The sequence below is a fragment of the Lytechinus variegatus genome, chromosome 11 (assembly GCF_018143015.1).
Source record: "Lytechinus variegatus isolate NC3 chromosome 11, Lvar_3.0, whole genome shotgun sequence".
Classification (NCBI taxonomy): Eukaryota; Metazoa; Echinodermata; class Echinoidea; order Temnopleuroida; family Toxopneustidae; genus Lytechinus; species Lytechinus variegatus.
In genome coordinates, this window is record NC_054750.1 from 18,297,085 (window position 1) to 18,313,020 (window position 15,936).

Genomic DNA, 15,936 nt, shown 5'->3' on the forward strand with positions numbered 1-15,936 from the left:
TACAGTCCCACCATTGAAACAGACTCTAAACCGACCAATGATATGTCATGCGCAATATAATGATTGTATTGATCGGACTTGGGCCAGTATTATTCGTGTGACTGTAGCATTTCATGCAGTTTGAGAAAACTTTGACTTCGATTATCAAATGCATTCTGATGAGTGGAGGTGCCGTGGCCGAGTGGTCTAAGGCGCCTGGCTATACATGGAAAGTCCGGAGTTCGATCCCCAGACGCGGCAACTATGCCCTAGAGTAAGGCATTTAATCTACAATGCTCTTTTATCTTGCTATCAAATAAATGGAAATGCTATTTGCATTATTTGTAACTAGGTGTGCACTTGTTGGTTTTTTTTTAAGTTCTTGACGTATGGAGATCGAGACTGGTAACATTCGTTATAGCGAAGGTTGGTTCGAGGATTCGTTCTTTTTTGTCCCAAAAAGGAAACCAGTGCCCCAACTTACAAGGAGTTACGATTGATATAATCAATCATAACTCTATGTAAATCCATCAGTGTCATAATTTTTTCTACAAGAAACTTGCAAAATGCCCTTCGTAAACAAAGGAGAACACACTAAATTTTCAAGAGATTAATTAATTCATGGATACCCAATCATATCTAGACATTTTTTAACAATCATGCGTTTTATATGTTGACTTTGCTGGCGTTCCATAGTTGCGAGTGATTGGATCAATCGTAACTCTTTGTAAGATGGGGCCCTGGTTCGGTATGTCGAAGCAATAACGTAAATCCGGTTAGAGGGGAATGTTGGATATCTTCCCCACATTCTGGAGAAAGGGATGGCCTAACAGTAATCCCCCAGTTTTCAAGGCAGAAGCGATAGTTATTCATAATCATCAAATGATTAACACTACTGTTAATGTGTACATTTCTATTGAAATGACGTTGAATTTCTTTAATTGGCCCATCTTTGCATTCTAAAAACGTCCGTGGGCTCAGACTTGATGATTATGATCCTTTGAACTTTGCCACTGACAAATTCCTGCGATTGGCGTTATTACAAAGGTTATATCCAGTGCATCAAGTGAGTATGGTTCTATTATGAATGTTGGGATTCCATCGACTTTTAAATACGGTTATAACTGTTATGATGAATCAGTCATTCATTCAAATGCACTGGGTGGATGAGTAGAGATTCTATTTTGGCACCTTTGGAGGAAGAGGGAGTTGTTCGTACAAGAATAGGCATACCCCATACTCCATACCTCAGTGAAATGTATATTTAAATACTGGATACTGATGACATTGATCAAATTAAAGCTGTTATTAAACAGTTCGTGTGATTACTTTTTCCATATCTTATACGATTTTATTCAGCTACACTGATGACTCAAAACAATATTGGTGCAAATCTGTGACACTATACTATTCAGGTTGGGATTGGATGAAACAATAGATCATACACCCCCCCCCCTGAAAATAGATTCACCGCTTGGATTCACGCTAGTGCAAAATTATTAGCATTGAAAATTCCTGCATGTTTATCATATCAATTATTGTATTTACATAGTACAAAGGGAAAGAAATGTCTTCTTCATCCGATTAGTATGCTACATTTCATGAACAGTTTGTGGGTAAAAGCTTTAATTGACCCAATACGTTCCCATGTAAAAATGAAAAGGAAAGTTACACAGACATCATGTTGAATATACCTGATCATCTAACAACAAACATTAACGGTATTGACCACGGAGGATGTCTATCTGATTGGTATAAAGACATGAGAAAACATTCTTCTTAGCAATCATGAAATTGAACCTGTTTGTAGTAAGCTTTCACCTGCGAGGCTGCAAGCTTAATTAGACTGTAAAAGAAGAACGCTTTCTTCATTTATTCATTATTAATCATGTTAATGGAAACAAAATGTCTCTTCCGTCGTGGGATTATGATTCCTGGTCTTGGCTACTTCACCGACCAAAGCATCGGGTTTAGTCGTATGGTTTAACGCCTCAGGAAGCGACAGAGCGGTCCAGTCCGTCTATTCATAAAGGTGTAAATTAGAGGATCAAGTAAGGAGTTGGAGTACCCCAGCCACACTGCGGCCACCACCAACCAATGTGGGACGCGGATGGAAAGCACACAAGACCTAACGATGCAATACGGTGCCCAACAAACCAGCGTTGTTAACACCAGTAAGGTCCCTGAAAAGGGAAAGCAAAGGCAAGAAGATATCTGTGATATCATTATGTAATTGTTATTTAACTGTTTCAAAATATCACATTAAAAATGCAGTATTTACAAACATTTGTTTGTTTTGTTTATCAGATATAATCAACTTTGACTATTACACACGATGAGTCTATTTATTAGTTGCAGAGTGAATGCAATTATTGTGTCAAGCTAGATAACTGAATTTGAGTCATATAATCCATTTAGTCATAACTTAATGGTATAGTGATAACAATACACTACATGACCTATTTCGCAAAATCGAGGTAACACAGTCTAGCTAGAGAAAGCTAACTGATCTCAGGAAGTAACTAAATTGATGGTATACCTAAAGAGAGAACATTTACCTGTTAGGGCAACCCTTTTCTCAATGTTTAGTTTCTTCTGCAAGACCCTGTGATTTTTATTTTTGATCACCCTAGTCATGATTTCCTGATGCGTATCCTTTTTGGTACGTCCTTTAACGTGTTTCGCCACGGGTTTATCTGTGCTTGATGATTTAGAACAATCCAAGGAATTTTCTGGCGTAAGAATTAACGAAGTAGTGCCTTCGTTCTGCCTGCCATTACCATCCGTTGGTATATCCTTGCCGTAGTCATCGCTGTTGTCGTCATTGCCTTCTACGGGTCGTTCAAGTATGGATGTGTTTACGACGCTTGGCTTCTTGTCGTCATTGGACCGGAGCAACTCTTGTTGACGCCACACTTTTAGGAACACACCAACATAGCAGAAAACCATTGCAGGTACGATTACGGCATAAATGATGATGTTCAGGATGGTATAGTATGAACAGTTTTCCTTCCAATCAGGCGCACAGCTGTGTGACGTCTGTGTATAACTAATTTCAGAAACTACTTCGAACAAAGAGGGAAATGAAGATCCAATGGCGATCGCCCAAGTGATGGCAATGAAAACAATGGTTCTTGGCTTGGAAGGAGGGAACCGGTGTGACCAGACGACGGACAAATAGCGATCAACAGAGATGACCATGACTGTCGCAAAGTTTCCGAATACAAAGAGAACGTTTCCGCTGACCTGCGTACAAACACAAGGCAAAAGAGAAGTTATTATTCTATCAAACAGAAGGCCATGTTTTGTTACAACTTTATTCTGGGCATTTACCAGTAACTGGTCAATGAGACGTAGATAATATCTTCGCCTGTTTTGTTCAAGCTTTTTCAATTCCAAACGATCGTAAAATGACATCTGATTCAGTAGAAATGCAAACCAAAAAAAAATCGTCGATATTACCCCTTAACATAATAAAACCATGCAACCACGTTTTCGGAATGTAAATACTCAGAAATAAGAGTTTTGGGTCCAACCAGTGATGGTGGTTACTATGCATGAATATAGCATTCTGTCCAAATATTTATGAATGCATTTGATTATTTCTTTAGAGCTTTTATTCTTTTATGTTTAAGACAAACGTCAGTTTTGTACACCAGTTGCTTTTATATTCTTATTATTTTCCACAGCGACTGAGAAAAAATGTATCACTCACCAAGCACATAAACTTGTTGTGAAACAGAAAGTATCCGCGGTCGAACACGGATACCATTACCGTAGCTATTTTTATTGTAACGCCGAGATCATTTATAATCAAATTCAAAATGAGCCAGTTATGAAGATTTCTACGCTGTAGCTTGTCTCGAAGAATCGCCGTCATTGCAAGTAGGTTAGCGGCCAACGCTCCAAAGAAGATGGTGGAAATTGTGATACCTTCAATGACAACCGCCAACGATGTCGACTCATGATAACCTCTGACATCATCAGGTTGATCGTAAGACGTCGGCATCGTATTAAGAGGATCCATCCTGGTAAAAATGGGGGAAATGATTGTCTGAAGGTGCTGCTCCGAAAATGAGCATGGTTAGATTTAACGGACACTAAAATAGTACTCAATTTATCCCGTCTGATGTCGAATTGAGCCTATTCACGGCTATTAAATCATCACGTGACTTGTCTCCCAGAACAGCATCACTCAGGTCATATGATTAAAATTTAACTTTGGTTTCATTTTGGAGTTTTTTGTAGTTGTAAAGGGATGAACTAAGTATCAATATTTATAAGATCCAATTGTTCTTCTTGGATTGTCACAATTGGCTAAACATAGATGATATCAACTTAATTAGGCAGTATGTATACATCTTACGGGAAAATAAAGAAAATACCCCCGAATAAGATTGTTTTTCTCTCTTGGATGTCAAAGAGTGAAACAATGATACAAATGACTCAGCAACCCAATTGTAGAGTATGTGTTTATTAAGATGGTATATCAGCAAACTTTGAAATCAATTTCAATGTATGTTGTCACGCAATCCAATTCACGGTTCAATAACAAATTTCTGTAAAATATTCAGTATGAATCAAATACTCTAATAGTATTAAAATATTTATATTCTGATTTCCGTTTAAAATGTAGACATTCTAGTTTCTTACTATTATACAGACGTCTATGTATCAGTTTCGTATCATTGTATTGAGGTATGAATGGTTTGTCTTCATAAACATTTTTTACAGTATTTATTTAAAAAAATACATTCATGGCATTCTATATATATATATATATGAATGATATATCGCAGCGAATTCATTTTTGACAAAAATCCATTAAACCTACAATTAATGACCTTCAGAACTATTGTGAATGACAGAAAGGTAAATTAGTTTGAATAAAAGAGTATACTTGATTTTTTAACAATGCATCATTATTGTTATGTAAGTTTCAGTTTACCAAACCAATTTACACTGCAAAGAGAGTGGTGTCATATCAAACACCACTGATGTTTAATCTCATACAACTCAGTATTAAGCACAACGGAAAATTACTGGTGTGGTGTTACAAGTAAAAATTTATGTGTCACATGTACACTTCGACGTGTTGAATATGAAATCAGGGTTCGTGGTTTTCGACAGTGTGGTGGTGTCGATTCAATAGTGACACTGCATGGTGTTGGGTTTAACCAATTCAATGATTAAACACCGTCAAAGTGTACATAGGAGACTTGGTGAAAACAAATCGTGTTTTTTTTTAACTAAAAAGGATAAACAATTGAAATAAACTACAACCCTTCAGCGCTGTATTTCCTAAGCTTTCTTTCGAGCTGTTGTCGTAAAACCACGCAGAACGTACACTAGTGGTAATAATAGTCAAAGTAGTAGTTGCAGTACAACATATTAGCAGCAGCAGCGGCAGCAGCAGCAACAGCAGCAGTAGTAGTAGCAGCAGCAGCAGCAGCAGCAGTAGTAGTAGTAGTAGTAGTAGTAGTAGTAGTAGTAGTAGTAGTAGTAGTAGTAGTGGTGGTGGTAGTAGTAGTAGTAGTGGTAGTAGTAGTAGTAGTAGTAGTACTAGTAGTACTAGTGGTAGTAGTAGTAGTAGTGGTAGTAGTAGTAGTAGTAGTAGTAGTAGTGGTAGTAGTAGTAGTAGTAGTAGTAGTAGTAGTAGTAGTAGTAGTAGGAGTAGTTGTTGTAGTAGTTGTAATAGTGATAAGTGTTATCCTAATTATTATCATTATCATCATTATTATTATTGTTGTTATTATCATCATTACTATTATCATCATCATCATCATCAATGCTATCATTATATCAACATCAACAATGGAGTGAAGTAATGTGTTTCTTTCATCTCGTGATTTGTGGTCTGTGTTTCATATTTTTATATCGCAGAGCTGAATGAATGCAATTCGTCCCCGTGTCATAACGGGACCTGTGTTAATCTTATCAATGCCTTTACCTGTGAATGTCCCCCTAGCCACGGTGGAATCTTCTGCAATGAAGGTACAGACTAGGTCATTTTCTCTTATAGAAGTAAATCTCATGAATAACGCTTTATAAAAAAACTAGACCAATTTTCAACTTAAAAAATTACTATGATATCATAAATATTTTACAATATTGGTATCGCTCAAACTCTGCAATAATATTACCCCAGTTTAAGCACTGGGGTAAAAGGGTTTCAGATATTTTTAAAGTTTAAAAAAAGACATGTAATGTGATAATCAGATTCTTTCAATGTCTTGTAAAGATTTTTCGTTTTTTTAAATCAACCTTTATAAATTATTTCATATTTTTTTAAGATATCTTCTCAGGGTCTTTAGATTTTTATTTTCTTCAGTCATTTTCATACGAATTGATCGTTGATACCCCTCAAAAAGGAAGACTAAATAATGATACTCTTTGACTTATGGGAAAATAACCTGCGTATGACGCACAATAATAATCGTTTCAGGACTTCTAATAATATAAAGAAATCGCCACAAAGCTCATGTAAGGGATAAAATAATATATTATAAAAAGCTGATTTCTTAAAGTTAATAAATTAATTCATATTACTCCAGGGACACGTTCGCTGGTATTTTTAAAAACATTCTCTTAAACTTCAAGGTCAAGTCCACCCAGAAAGTTGTTGATTTGAATAAATAGAGAGAAATCAAACTGAACTTCTGATTATTATCATTTATAGAGATCAATCAATGTGAACCGACTCCTTGTCTAAACGATGCAACATGTATTGACGATATATACGGTTACGAGTGCATTTGTCCAGAGGGATTCGAGGGAATACACTGTGAAATATGTAAGTATTTTGATAAAGGCTGGTGCGGTATTTCCTTCTTGCCTTCTATCAATCAATATATTTGTAGAAGAGTTTATTAGAATTTAAAAAATAATAGTCAATTTGGCGAAAGTTTGTCATCCCACTAATTTGGCAATTCTACCTGATGGCCCTCTCGTCACCCTACCTGATGGCCCATTCGTCACCTTACCTGATGACCTGTTTGTCACCCAACCTGATGACCTATTCATCACCCTAACCTGTTGATCCATTCGTCACCCTACATGTTGACCCATTCGTCACCCTACCTGTTGACCCATTCATCACCCTATCTGTTGACCCATTCGTCACCTACCTGATGGCACATTTGTCACCCTACCTGTTGACCCATTCGTCACCCTACCTGTTGACCAATTCGTCACCCTACCTGTTGACCTATTCATCACCCTAACCTGTTGATCCATTCGTCACCCTACATGTTGACCCATTCGTCATCCTACCTGTTGACCTATTCGTCATCTTACCTGTTGACCCATTCGTCACCCTACCTGTTGACCTATTCGTCACCCTACCTGATGGCCCTCTCGTCACCCTACCTGTTGACCTATTCGTCACCCTACCTGTTGACCCATTCGTCACCCTACCTGTTGACCCATTCGTCACCTACCTGATGACCCATTCGTCACCCTACCTGTTGACCTATTCGTCACCCTACCTGTTGATCCATTCGTCACCCTACCTGTTGACCCATTCCTCACCCTACCTGTTGACCCATTCCTCACCCTGTTGACCCATTCATCACCCTATCTGTTGACCCATTCGTCACCCTACCTGATGGCACATTTGTCACCTTACCTGTTGACCAAATCGTCACCCTACCTGTTGACCCATTCGTCACCCTGTTGACCCATTCATCACCCTATCTGTTGACCCATTCGTCACCCTACCTGTTGACCCATTCGTCACCCTACCTGTTGACCCATTAGTCACCCTACCTGTTGACCTATTCATCACCCTAACCTGTTGATCCATTCGTCACCCTACATGTTGACCCATTCGTCATCCTGCCTGTTGACCTATTCGTCATCTTACCTGTTGACCCATTCGTCACCCTACCTGTTGACCTATTCGTCACCCTACCTGATGGCCCTCTCGTCACCCTACCTGTTGACCTATTCGTCACCCTACCTGTTGACCCATTCGTCACCCTACCTGTTGACCCATTCGTCACCTACCTGATGACCCATTCGTCACCCTACCTGTTGACCTATTCGTCACCCTACCTGTTGATCCATTCCTCATCCTACCTGTTGACCCATTCCTCACCCTACCTGTTGACCCATTCCTCACCCTACCTGTTGACCCATTCATCACCCTACCTGATGACCCATTCGTCACCCTAACCTGTTGACCCATTCGCCAACCTTACCTGATGGCCCATTCGTCACCCTACCTGATGACACATTCGTCTCCCTAACTGATGACCCATTCGTCACCTTACCTGTTGACCCATTCGTCACCCTACCTGATGACACATTCGTCACCCTACCTGATGACCCATTCGTCACCCTAACCTGTTGATCCATTCGTCACCCTACCGTATGGCTCATTCGTCACCCTACCTGATATTTTTCGTCACCCTACCTGATGACCCATTCGTCACCCTAACCTGTTGACACATTCGTTACCCTACCTGATGGCCTATTCGTCACCTTACCTGATGACCCATTCGTCACCTTTCCTGATGACCCATTCGTCACCTTACCTGGTGGGCCATTCACCACCCTACCGAATGGCCATTTGTCACCCTAACCTGTTGATTCATTCGTCACCCTACGTTATGGCTCATTCGTTACCCTACCTTATATTTTTCGTCACCCTACCTGATGACCCATTCGTCACCCTAACCTGTTGACCCATTCGTTACCATACCTGATGACCCATTCGTCACCCTAACCTGTTGACCCATTCGTTACCCTACCTGATGACCCATTCGTCACCTTACCTGATGACCCATTCGTCACCCTCCCTGATGACCCATTCGTCACCTTACCTGATGACCCATTCATCCCCCTACCCGCTGACCAATTCGTCACCTTACCTGTTGACCTATTGGTCACCCAACCTGGTAGCTCATTCGTCACCCTACCTGTTGGCCTATTTGTCACCCTAAGTGATGGACCATTTCTCACCCTACCCGATGGCCCATTCGTCACTCTGACATCGCATTAATCACTTTCCTGTTGATCTATTCATCAGCTTACCTTTTTGGCGACTGATCACTCTTTTTGTTGTCCCAATGGTCACCAAACATTAGTAAATTAGTCAGCCTTCATTGTGCCTGTACCACACTCCCCACCTTGACTGCAGCAATTGGCTTGCCATCAGGTCACATATACATATCCATCTCAAATCCGCCATTGCTAAAAAAAAAAGATCATCATGTGTCGATCCATTTTGTAAAATGTTTGTCACCCTCAATATCATCCTTCTTGCCAAACTACTATTCCCTTGTATGGAGAAATATCCACACATTTGTCTCATTCTTCATGAACCCTACAGTCAATCAATTTCTAGAGATTCTCAGTACTATCAAATCGCCTATGCAATTTATCATAAACGTTTTGTCAGATAAATGAAAGGCCACTCATTCTCGACTCACCCTAAGCGTCACCCTGTGACCAATTTTACAACCCAATTTCCCCAATTCCTTCAAAATGCTTTTTACCTCGCTCATCCCAAAAGCATGAACCACCCCTTCCTTGAGATATAAGTGGTTACTCAATCCTATAACCAAAATAAACGCAAATGCCCATCCATAAATCAATCATTTTTATTTTACAGCTGAAGATGACTGTATCAGTAACCCATGTGTGAACGGAAATTGTGTGGACGGGCATCGAAAATACACATGCAATTGCCAATCCGGATATGGAGGAATTAATTGTGAAACTGGTTAGTTCTTGTGGTTTTTATTCATCTTTCAATCTTCTGAAGATTCTGCTACAGTCACACCGACCAATGGTTTGAAATTGAAAATAACATGATAGATTCGGTCTGTCTGGAGTCGCTCTCGTCGGTATGATTGATTGATTGATTCTTTATTTCCATGCAAAAAAAATCATACAACAGAAAATATATTGACAAGTTTTCATGGTAAAATAACAAACAGTAAGACATAAAAGTAAAGAGAACTAAGAGAAGTATAAAAAAAGGCGAATTTAAAAATGAGGAAAAATGACTGTCTTCAAACCTAGTACCTGCTGGAGAACAAAAGCAATTTTAGGTTGCCCTTAAAGGATGTTGCAGAGTTTGAGTTCTTCAGCTCCTGTGGCAGTGAATTCCACAGGGCTGGTCCGGCATGACAAAAGGCTCGATCGCCCCAGGATTTTTTAGATAGTGGGATATGCAAGAGACTAGATTGGGATGATCGCAGTGTGCGTGCAGGTTGATAGTGGTGTATAAGAGACATGTTGTAATCGGGTGCGGATCCATACGGATCCATCTATGTCTTACTCCCTTCAAAGCGCCTTGATTGAGCATTTAATCAAAATGGAAAAGACGCTATAGAAATCATATGTATTATTATTATTAAACAAGCATTGCATGGGAGGGGACAGTCATAAGCACAAAGGCTTGAAAAAGGACGCCCCTCAAGAAAGACTACGGCCCTGAAAAAAATCAATATAAGTCATAATTTAAAGATTACATTAAAAGCAGGGCCAAAAGCAAAACATATCAAGCATGTCAAGAATAAATCAAATGATAATAACACACCAGCCGTGTATCGATTAATATTACTATGTTTAATATAGATACGTCGTATAAAATAATACAAAAAATACAGTATGCAATATGATGAAACTAATGATAGAACAATATCTTAACTCAAATTAGTGTTGATAATGGCATGCTTAAACTCAAACTTGTTCAATGTAGGAGCACCAAGTATTGTTAAAGGTTTATCATTCCACATATCTGGACCAGTATGTCTTATTGACCAATGGGCTAAGGGCATAAGATGGTGATGTAAGCTCCATCTCGTTTAAGCATAAGATACATATGCCTTGGGAAGGGGGGGGGGGGAGCATTATCAAAAAAGGTATATTTGAATCAATACCAATATGATTTCAATGAAGATCACCTCCAACTTACATTACCTTTCAATGATTTCTGAATTATATTTCCTATTCACATCCCAGTTCCGAAATATATTCATGAGTACTATTTACCTTCCGGTATTATTCTCAGAATTTTAATCTGTGCCTTGAATATATGTTTTATATCCTTTACACCAACTGTTTCGTTCCGTTAGGGACCATTGTCATAAGCTGTATATGCTTTATGAAAACACCCTGTCAACTATACCATTTCATTTCATTTATTTTTCCATTTCCAACAATCATTTCCAATAAGTTTTGTTACATACATCTTGGAGGTTAGTATAAATACAGTACGATATCGGACAATCCGTGTCACTTGATAAAGAGTTGCAGCGGCACTCGAAAGCTCGTGAACTTGTAAGCTAGTGAACACTTTTTGCGAGAGTGATCACGAATTTCCTTGTTGACCATAGTAGATTGCGAGACAAAATAATGAATACCCTCTAGCGATTATTTCAATCCGCAATAATGAACCTATTTAGTATTATTGAACGAACATATGGGCGCCCCGCCCTAAAGTTGACTCGAAGATACGAACGATGTAGTAAAAAGATTGCTCGATTTTCCAACCACTTGACCTTTCTTGTGCGTTGCATTAAAGCGTCAGTGGTTCCCAAAGACCTGCGGGTCAAACCTCCTATGAACACCAAAGGAGCAAGAAAGATAGCAGAAACGGCCGCCCTCCGTTTTCTGAAAGAACGCATCTTTCTTACTAGATGCACGATTGATTCGGCAAAGACGGAATACGAAACTTTGAAAGCCGATATCAAAGAGACTATGCAAGCCCAACTTAGTACAGACATTCTGAAGGTTAATGAAAATATCTACGCAGATGTTTTCGCTAAATACAAGAAAAGGCAACAGGCTAAATTTGAAAAGTTGATACAACCCAAATCGAAGAAGGTCACCGCCTCATTAGCGAATGAGGATAAATGGGTTGTTAACCTATCCTCGAGACAGATCACCTCCACCGAGGAGCAATTGCTTAAGAAAGGCCTCGCCTTTGCCGTGTCACCCCAAAAATTGCCCATTACCGAGATAGTAGCTAAGGTCGAAACCGCGGTCAAGTTTATTGACCCAGTTTCGGCTGATGCCGCACGTAAAGATGTAGATTCTATTCTACAGAGAGCACGTCTTCCAAAACCGAATACCACAAGAGAGATGCGTGATGCTCTTAAGACACTCAAGAATGATGATAGCATCACAATCCTTCCTGCGGATAAGGGTAGTGCCACAATCATTCTAGATAGTACCTCCTACGAAGACAAAATGACCGAGCTTCTGAGCTCTGGTCCGTATAAAATGCTAAAGAAAGACCCCACAGATCGAATGTGTCGCAAACTGACCAGTACGTTACTGGCACTAAAGAAAGACAAAGTTCTAGATGAGGCTACATACAAAAAGATAAAGCCCACACAGAAACAGCCACCTAGAATATACGGGTTGCCCAAAATACACAAACCCGGGATACCTCTCAGACCAATAGTTTCATGCATAGGTTCTTTTGCCTATAACCTATCAAAGTACCTGGCGGACATCCTGTCCCCTCTCACTAACTGCTCAGAACACACGGTTACCAACTCCAGTGAATTCGCTGAATTCACATCGGAGCAGACAATTAACGAACAAGAATCCATGATCTCTTTTGATGTAGTCTCCCTCTTCACTAACGTACCGATAGAGGGCGCATGCAGTACGGCCCTGCAACGCATGCAATCCGACCCCACTTTATCAGAACGTACCACACTTATGCCTGAACAAATAGTCGAACTCCTCGAGTTCGTCCTCAGATCCACATATTTTCTGTACAGAGGCTCTTTCTATGAGCAAACAGAAGGAGCAGCAATGGGTAGCCCAGTCTCAGCGGTTGTGGCTAACCTATATATGGAAGGATTTGAACAGAACGCTTTGCCCAAGTGTCCTTCCACATGCCGCCCGCGGGTGTGGAAGAGATACGTCGATGACACTTTCATAATTGTAAATAATTCCGAAGCAGACAGCCTACTCGCATACATGAACAGCCAGCAACCGTCCATCCAGTTCACTCTGGAGACTGAACAAGGAGGGAAATTAGCATTCCTTGACACGCTAGTCCAAAGACACGAGGGCGGGAAACTTTCCACCTCTGTCTACCGCAAGCCCACTCATACAGACCAATACATACCATATGATTCTCATCACGACAAATCGGTCAAGAAGGGTCTTATTAAATGTCTGTTCGACAGAGCAGCACGTATTATAACTCACCCGCCTGAACTCCCGAAAGAAAGAGCACACATACGTGGCGCCTTATACAGTAACGGCTACCCACGCCGTTTTATCAAGAATACTTTCAAGAAAAAACAACCACCAAGGGATCAGAAGGTTTTCAAGACTTGTACAGTCTTGCCATACATAGATGGCCTTTCACAACAACTTAAACGCCGATTAGAAGGTCACGGTATCCGAACGGTTTTCCGCTCGGACACCACCTTACGCAAACAGCTTGTACGCCCCAAAGACCCTATCCCTGATCACAGACGTGATGGCGTAGTATACAACATTCCTTGCCAGGGATGTGACGGGTCTTACATCGGAGAGACAGCCCGACCGATAGTTGAACGCATTTCTGGACACAAGCGCGATGTTCGGTTACAGCGAACCGACACATCCGCGGTGGCAGAACATGCTTGGGAGAAGCAACACCACCCAGATTGGGAGGGTGTACATTGCATTGCCAAAGAAAGACATTGGTATACACGCAGGATTAAGGAGGCTATTAGTATACGTCTTTGTCCTAACAATTTCAACAGAGACAGCGGGATCGACATCCCCGATTTCTGGATGCGAACCATCCGACAGCACAATACCCCCTTACCTGGCAGTGCACGCCGACCCGATCGTTCCCGGCCCCGATCGAGGGACCGCTCAGCCAGTCAACCCCCGCCCACGGGAAACTAGCGAGCCCGCCAATTTTGGTCTCATTTGCATATTGCCGACCCACGGCGTATTTGCATATACCCCCGGCTTATTTGCATAACTCCTGACCAATCACACAACGGATCAGTGCCCACCTATTGTTCTCGCGTTTGTGCGTACGGTCTTGGAGGTTAGTATAAATACAGTACGATATCGGACAATCCGTGTCACTTGATAAAGAGTTGCAGCGGCACTCGAAAGCTCGTGAACTTGTAAGCTAGTGAACACTTTTTGCGAGAGTGATCACGAATTTCCTAGAAAGCCAGTGAACACTTTTTGCGAGAGTGATCACGAATTTCCTTGTTGACCATAGTAGATTGCGAGACAAATGAATACCCTCTAGCGATTATTTCAATCCGCAATAATGAACCTATTTAGTACATCTTGATATAATTGTAATCAATAAAACAAAGAAACTTATTATGTGTAATAATTAAGATAACAGGTCGCAAACGGAGGAAGCTGCTAAAAAAGCGAAGCTTGTAGAATGCAGTCTCCTATTACATATTTGTATGAACAATGTAAACAAAAGACAAATACAACATGGTAGAAATTTGAGCTTCAATCTATTTGAATGAATAGGTTAAAAGAAAAAAAGAAAGAAATAGAAAATGAGAGAAAAAAAGAAAAAAAAACATGTATGCATAGTCTTTCTCTTTTACTAGTATTTGACATACATATTAAATCGAATATAATGTGCCAAAATCCAAAATGAAATCTTTCTGAAAAAATACTTCAGTGCATACCTTTGTAACCATATCACACTTTTGATAATAAAAAGACCAATTGGAAACGTACTTTGTAGGCGCTAACTTGTCATATTCTCCATGAATACACTGTGAAGCTCTGTACATGTTTGGTTTCCTTCCTTTCAAATGTCAATAGATATCAACGAGTGTGCTAGTAACCCATGCTGGTATGGAACCTGTGAGGATTCAATAGATGAGTGGAGCTGCGATTGCACTCCTGGCTATGGAGGAAACATATGTGAAACAGGTATATCTACCTTTCTAGACAGTGAATAGTCAATGTGATTTAAAAAAATACTTCACTGCCACTAAAGTGACGAAATGTACTTTATCATCCATAATTCTGTTAAAAAATTTATCGCAGTATATTGGGAGGGTGGTATACAATAAAACATCATTGAGGATACCTGTAGTCCGAAAATTATATCACTGTTAGCCAGTTGACAATAACGGAGAGATGGATTCGCCAGTGGTGCGGTGGTTCTGCATTTTGCCTTTCAATCAGAGGATCATGGGTTCAGATCCTACTCCATGCGTAATTCCCATCCGGCAAGAAAATTGTCCAAACTATGCTGCACTTGACCCAGGTAGGTTGAATCGGTACCCTTAAGCGCCAATTAATATCGCGCCTTGTGTACAGCCGGGCTAATGACATAACTTGTATTAAGCGAAGCGGAATATATATGAACAGATATATAGACGACTGTATTATTGTTCTTATATAACTTTCCGTTCACAGAAATCAACGAGTGTTCTAGTAATCCCTGCCAGGACAACCAAGGCGTTTGTATAGATGGAGTCAATGAATTCACTTGTGAATGCTTTCCTGGTTATGAAGGAATGCTGTGCGAAACAGGTACATATTATACAAATGTTTTTTATTACTTTTTAAAATTACTACTACTACTACTACTACTACCAATAATGATAATATTAAGTGGCTTTTATATAGCGCTTTATCAATGTACTACTGCTAAAAACGCTTCAAAATTTTCATTACCTCTAGAGCCTGTTGCAGAAAGAGTTGCGTTTAAACGCTAGCCAAAATATCAAGCGCAAGTCCCGAATACAGGTGCTTCATTGGCTGAAAATCAAGTTTCGTAAGATTTTTTGAGTTGCGTTTGATCGCAACTCTTTCTGCATCGAGCCCTAGAGTCACTGGATTCATATCTTTTTAGCAGCCTGATAGGCTAATTTCCTACATACACCAAACTACGTCCCATAAATATTATGGATGTAAAAAAAAATGCGGCAATAGCTTACTTGCTCGCCAACTTGTGCAAACTGAATGGGATACTTTCAAGGGCGTGTTCGC

At 40.1% G+C, this 15,936-nt stretch overlaps 2 protein-coding genes across 2 annotated transcripts in view; one reads left to right on the forward strand and one right to left on the reverse strand.

Annotated features, from left to right (window-relative positions):
- Positions 1–15,936, forward strand: part of LOC121423897 (fibropellin-1-like) — a 41,849-nt gene that overhangs the window by 13,095 nt on the left and 12,818 nt on the right. The window contains exons 8-12 of the mRNA XM_041619428.1: positions 5,863–5,973; positions 6,659–6,772; positions 9,596–9,706; positions 14,758–14,868; positions 15,361–15,477. Coding sequence (XP_041475362.1) covers positions 5,863–5,973; positions 6,659–6,772; positions 9,596–9,706; positions 14,758–14,868; positions 15,361–15,477 — 564 coding nt within the window. The remainder of the gene's footprint in view (positions 1–5,862; positions 5,974–6,658; positions 6,773–9,595; positions 9,707–14,757; positions 14,869–15,360; positions 15,478–15,936) is intronic.
- LOC121423898 (5-hydroxytryptamine receptor 1-like) lies at positions 88–3,382 on the reverse strand. The gene is made up of 2 exons (XM_041619429.1): positions 2,538–3,382; positions 88–2,162 (listed from the first exon to the last, which is right to left on the reverse strand). The coding sequence occupies exons 1-2, from the start codon at positions 3,178–3,180 to the stop codon at positions 1,963–1,965; spliced, it is 843 nt and encodes a 280-aa protein (XP_041475363.1). The 5' UTR covers positions 3,181–3,382; the 3' UTR covers positions 88–1,962.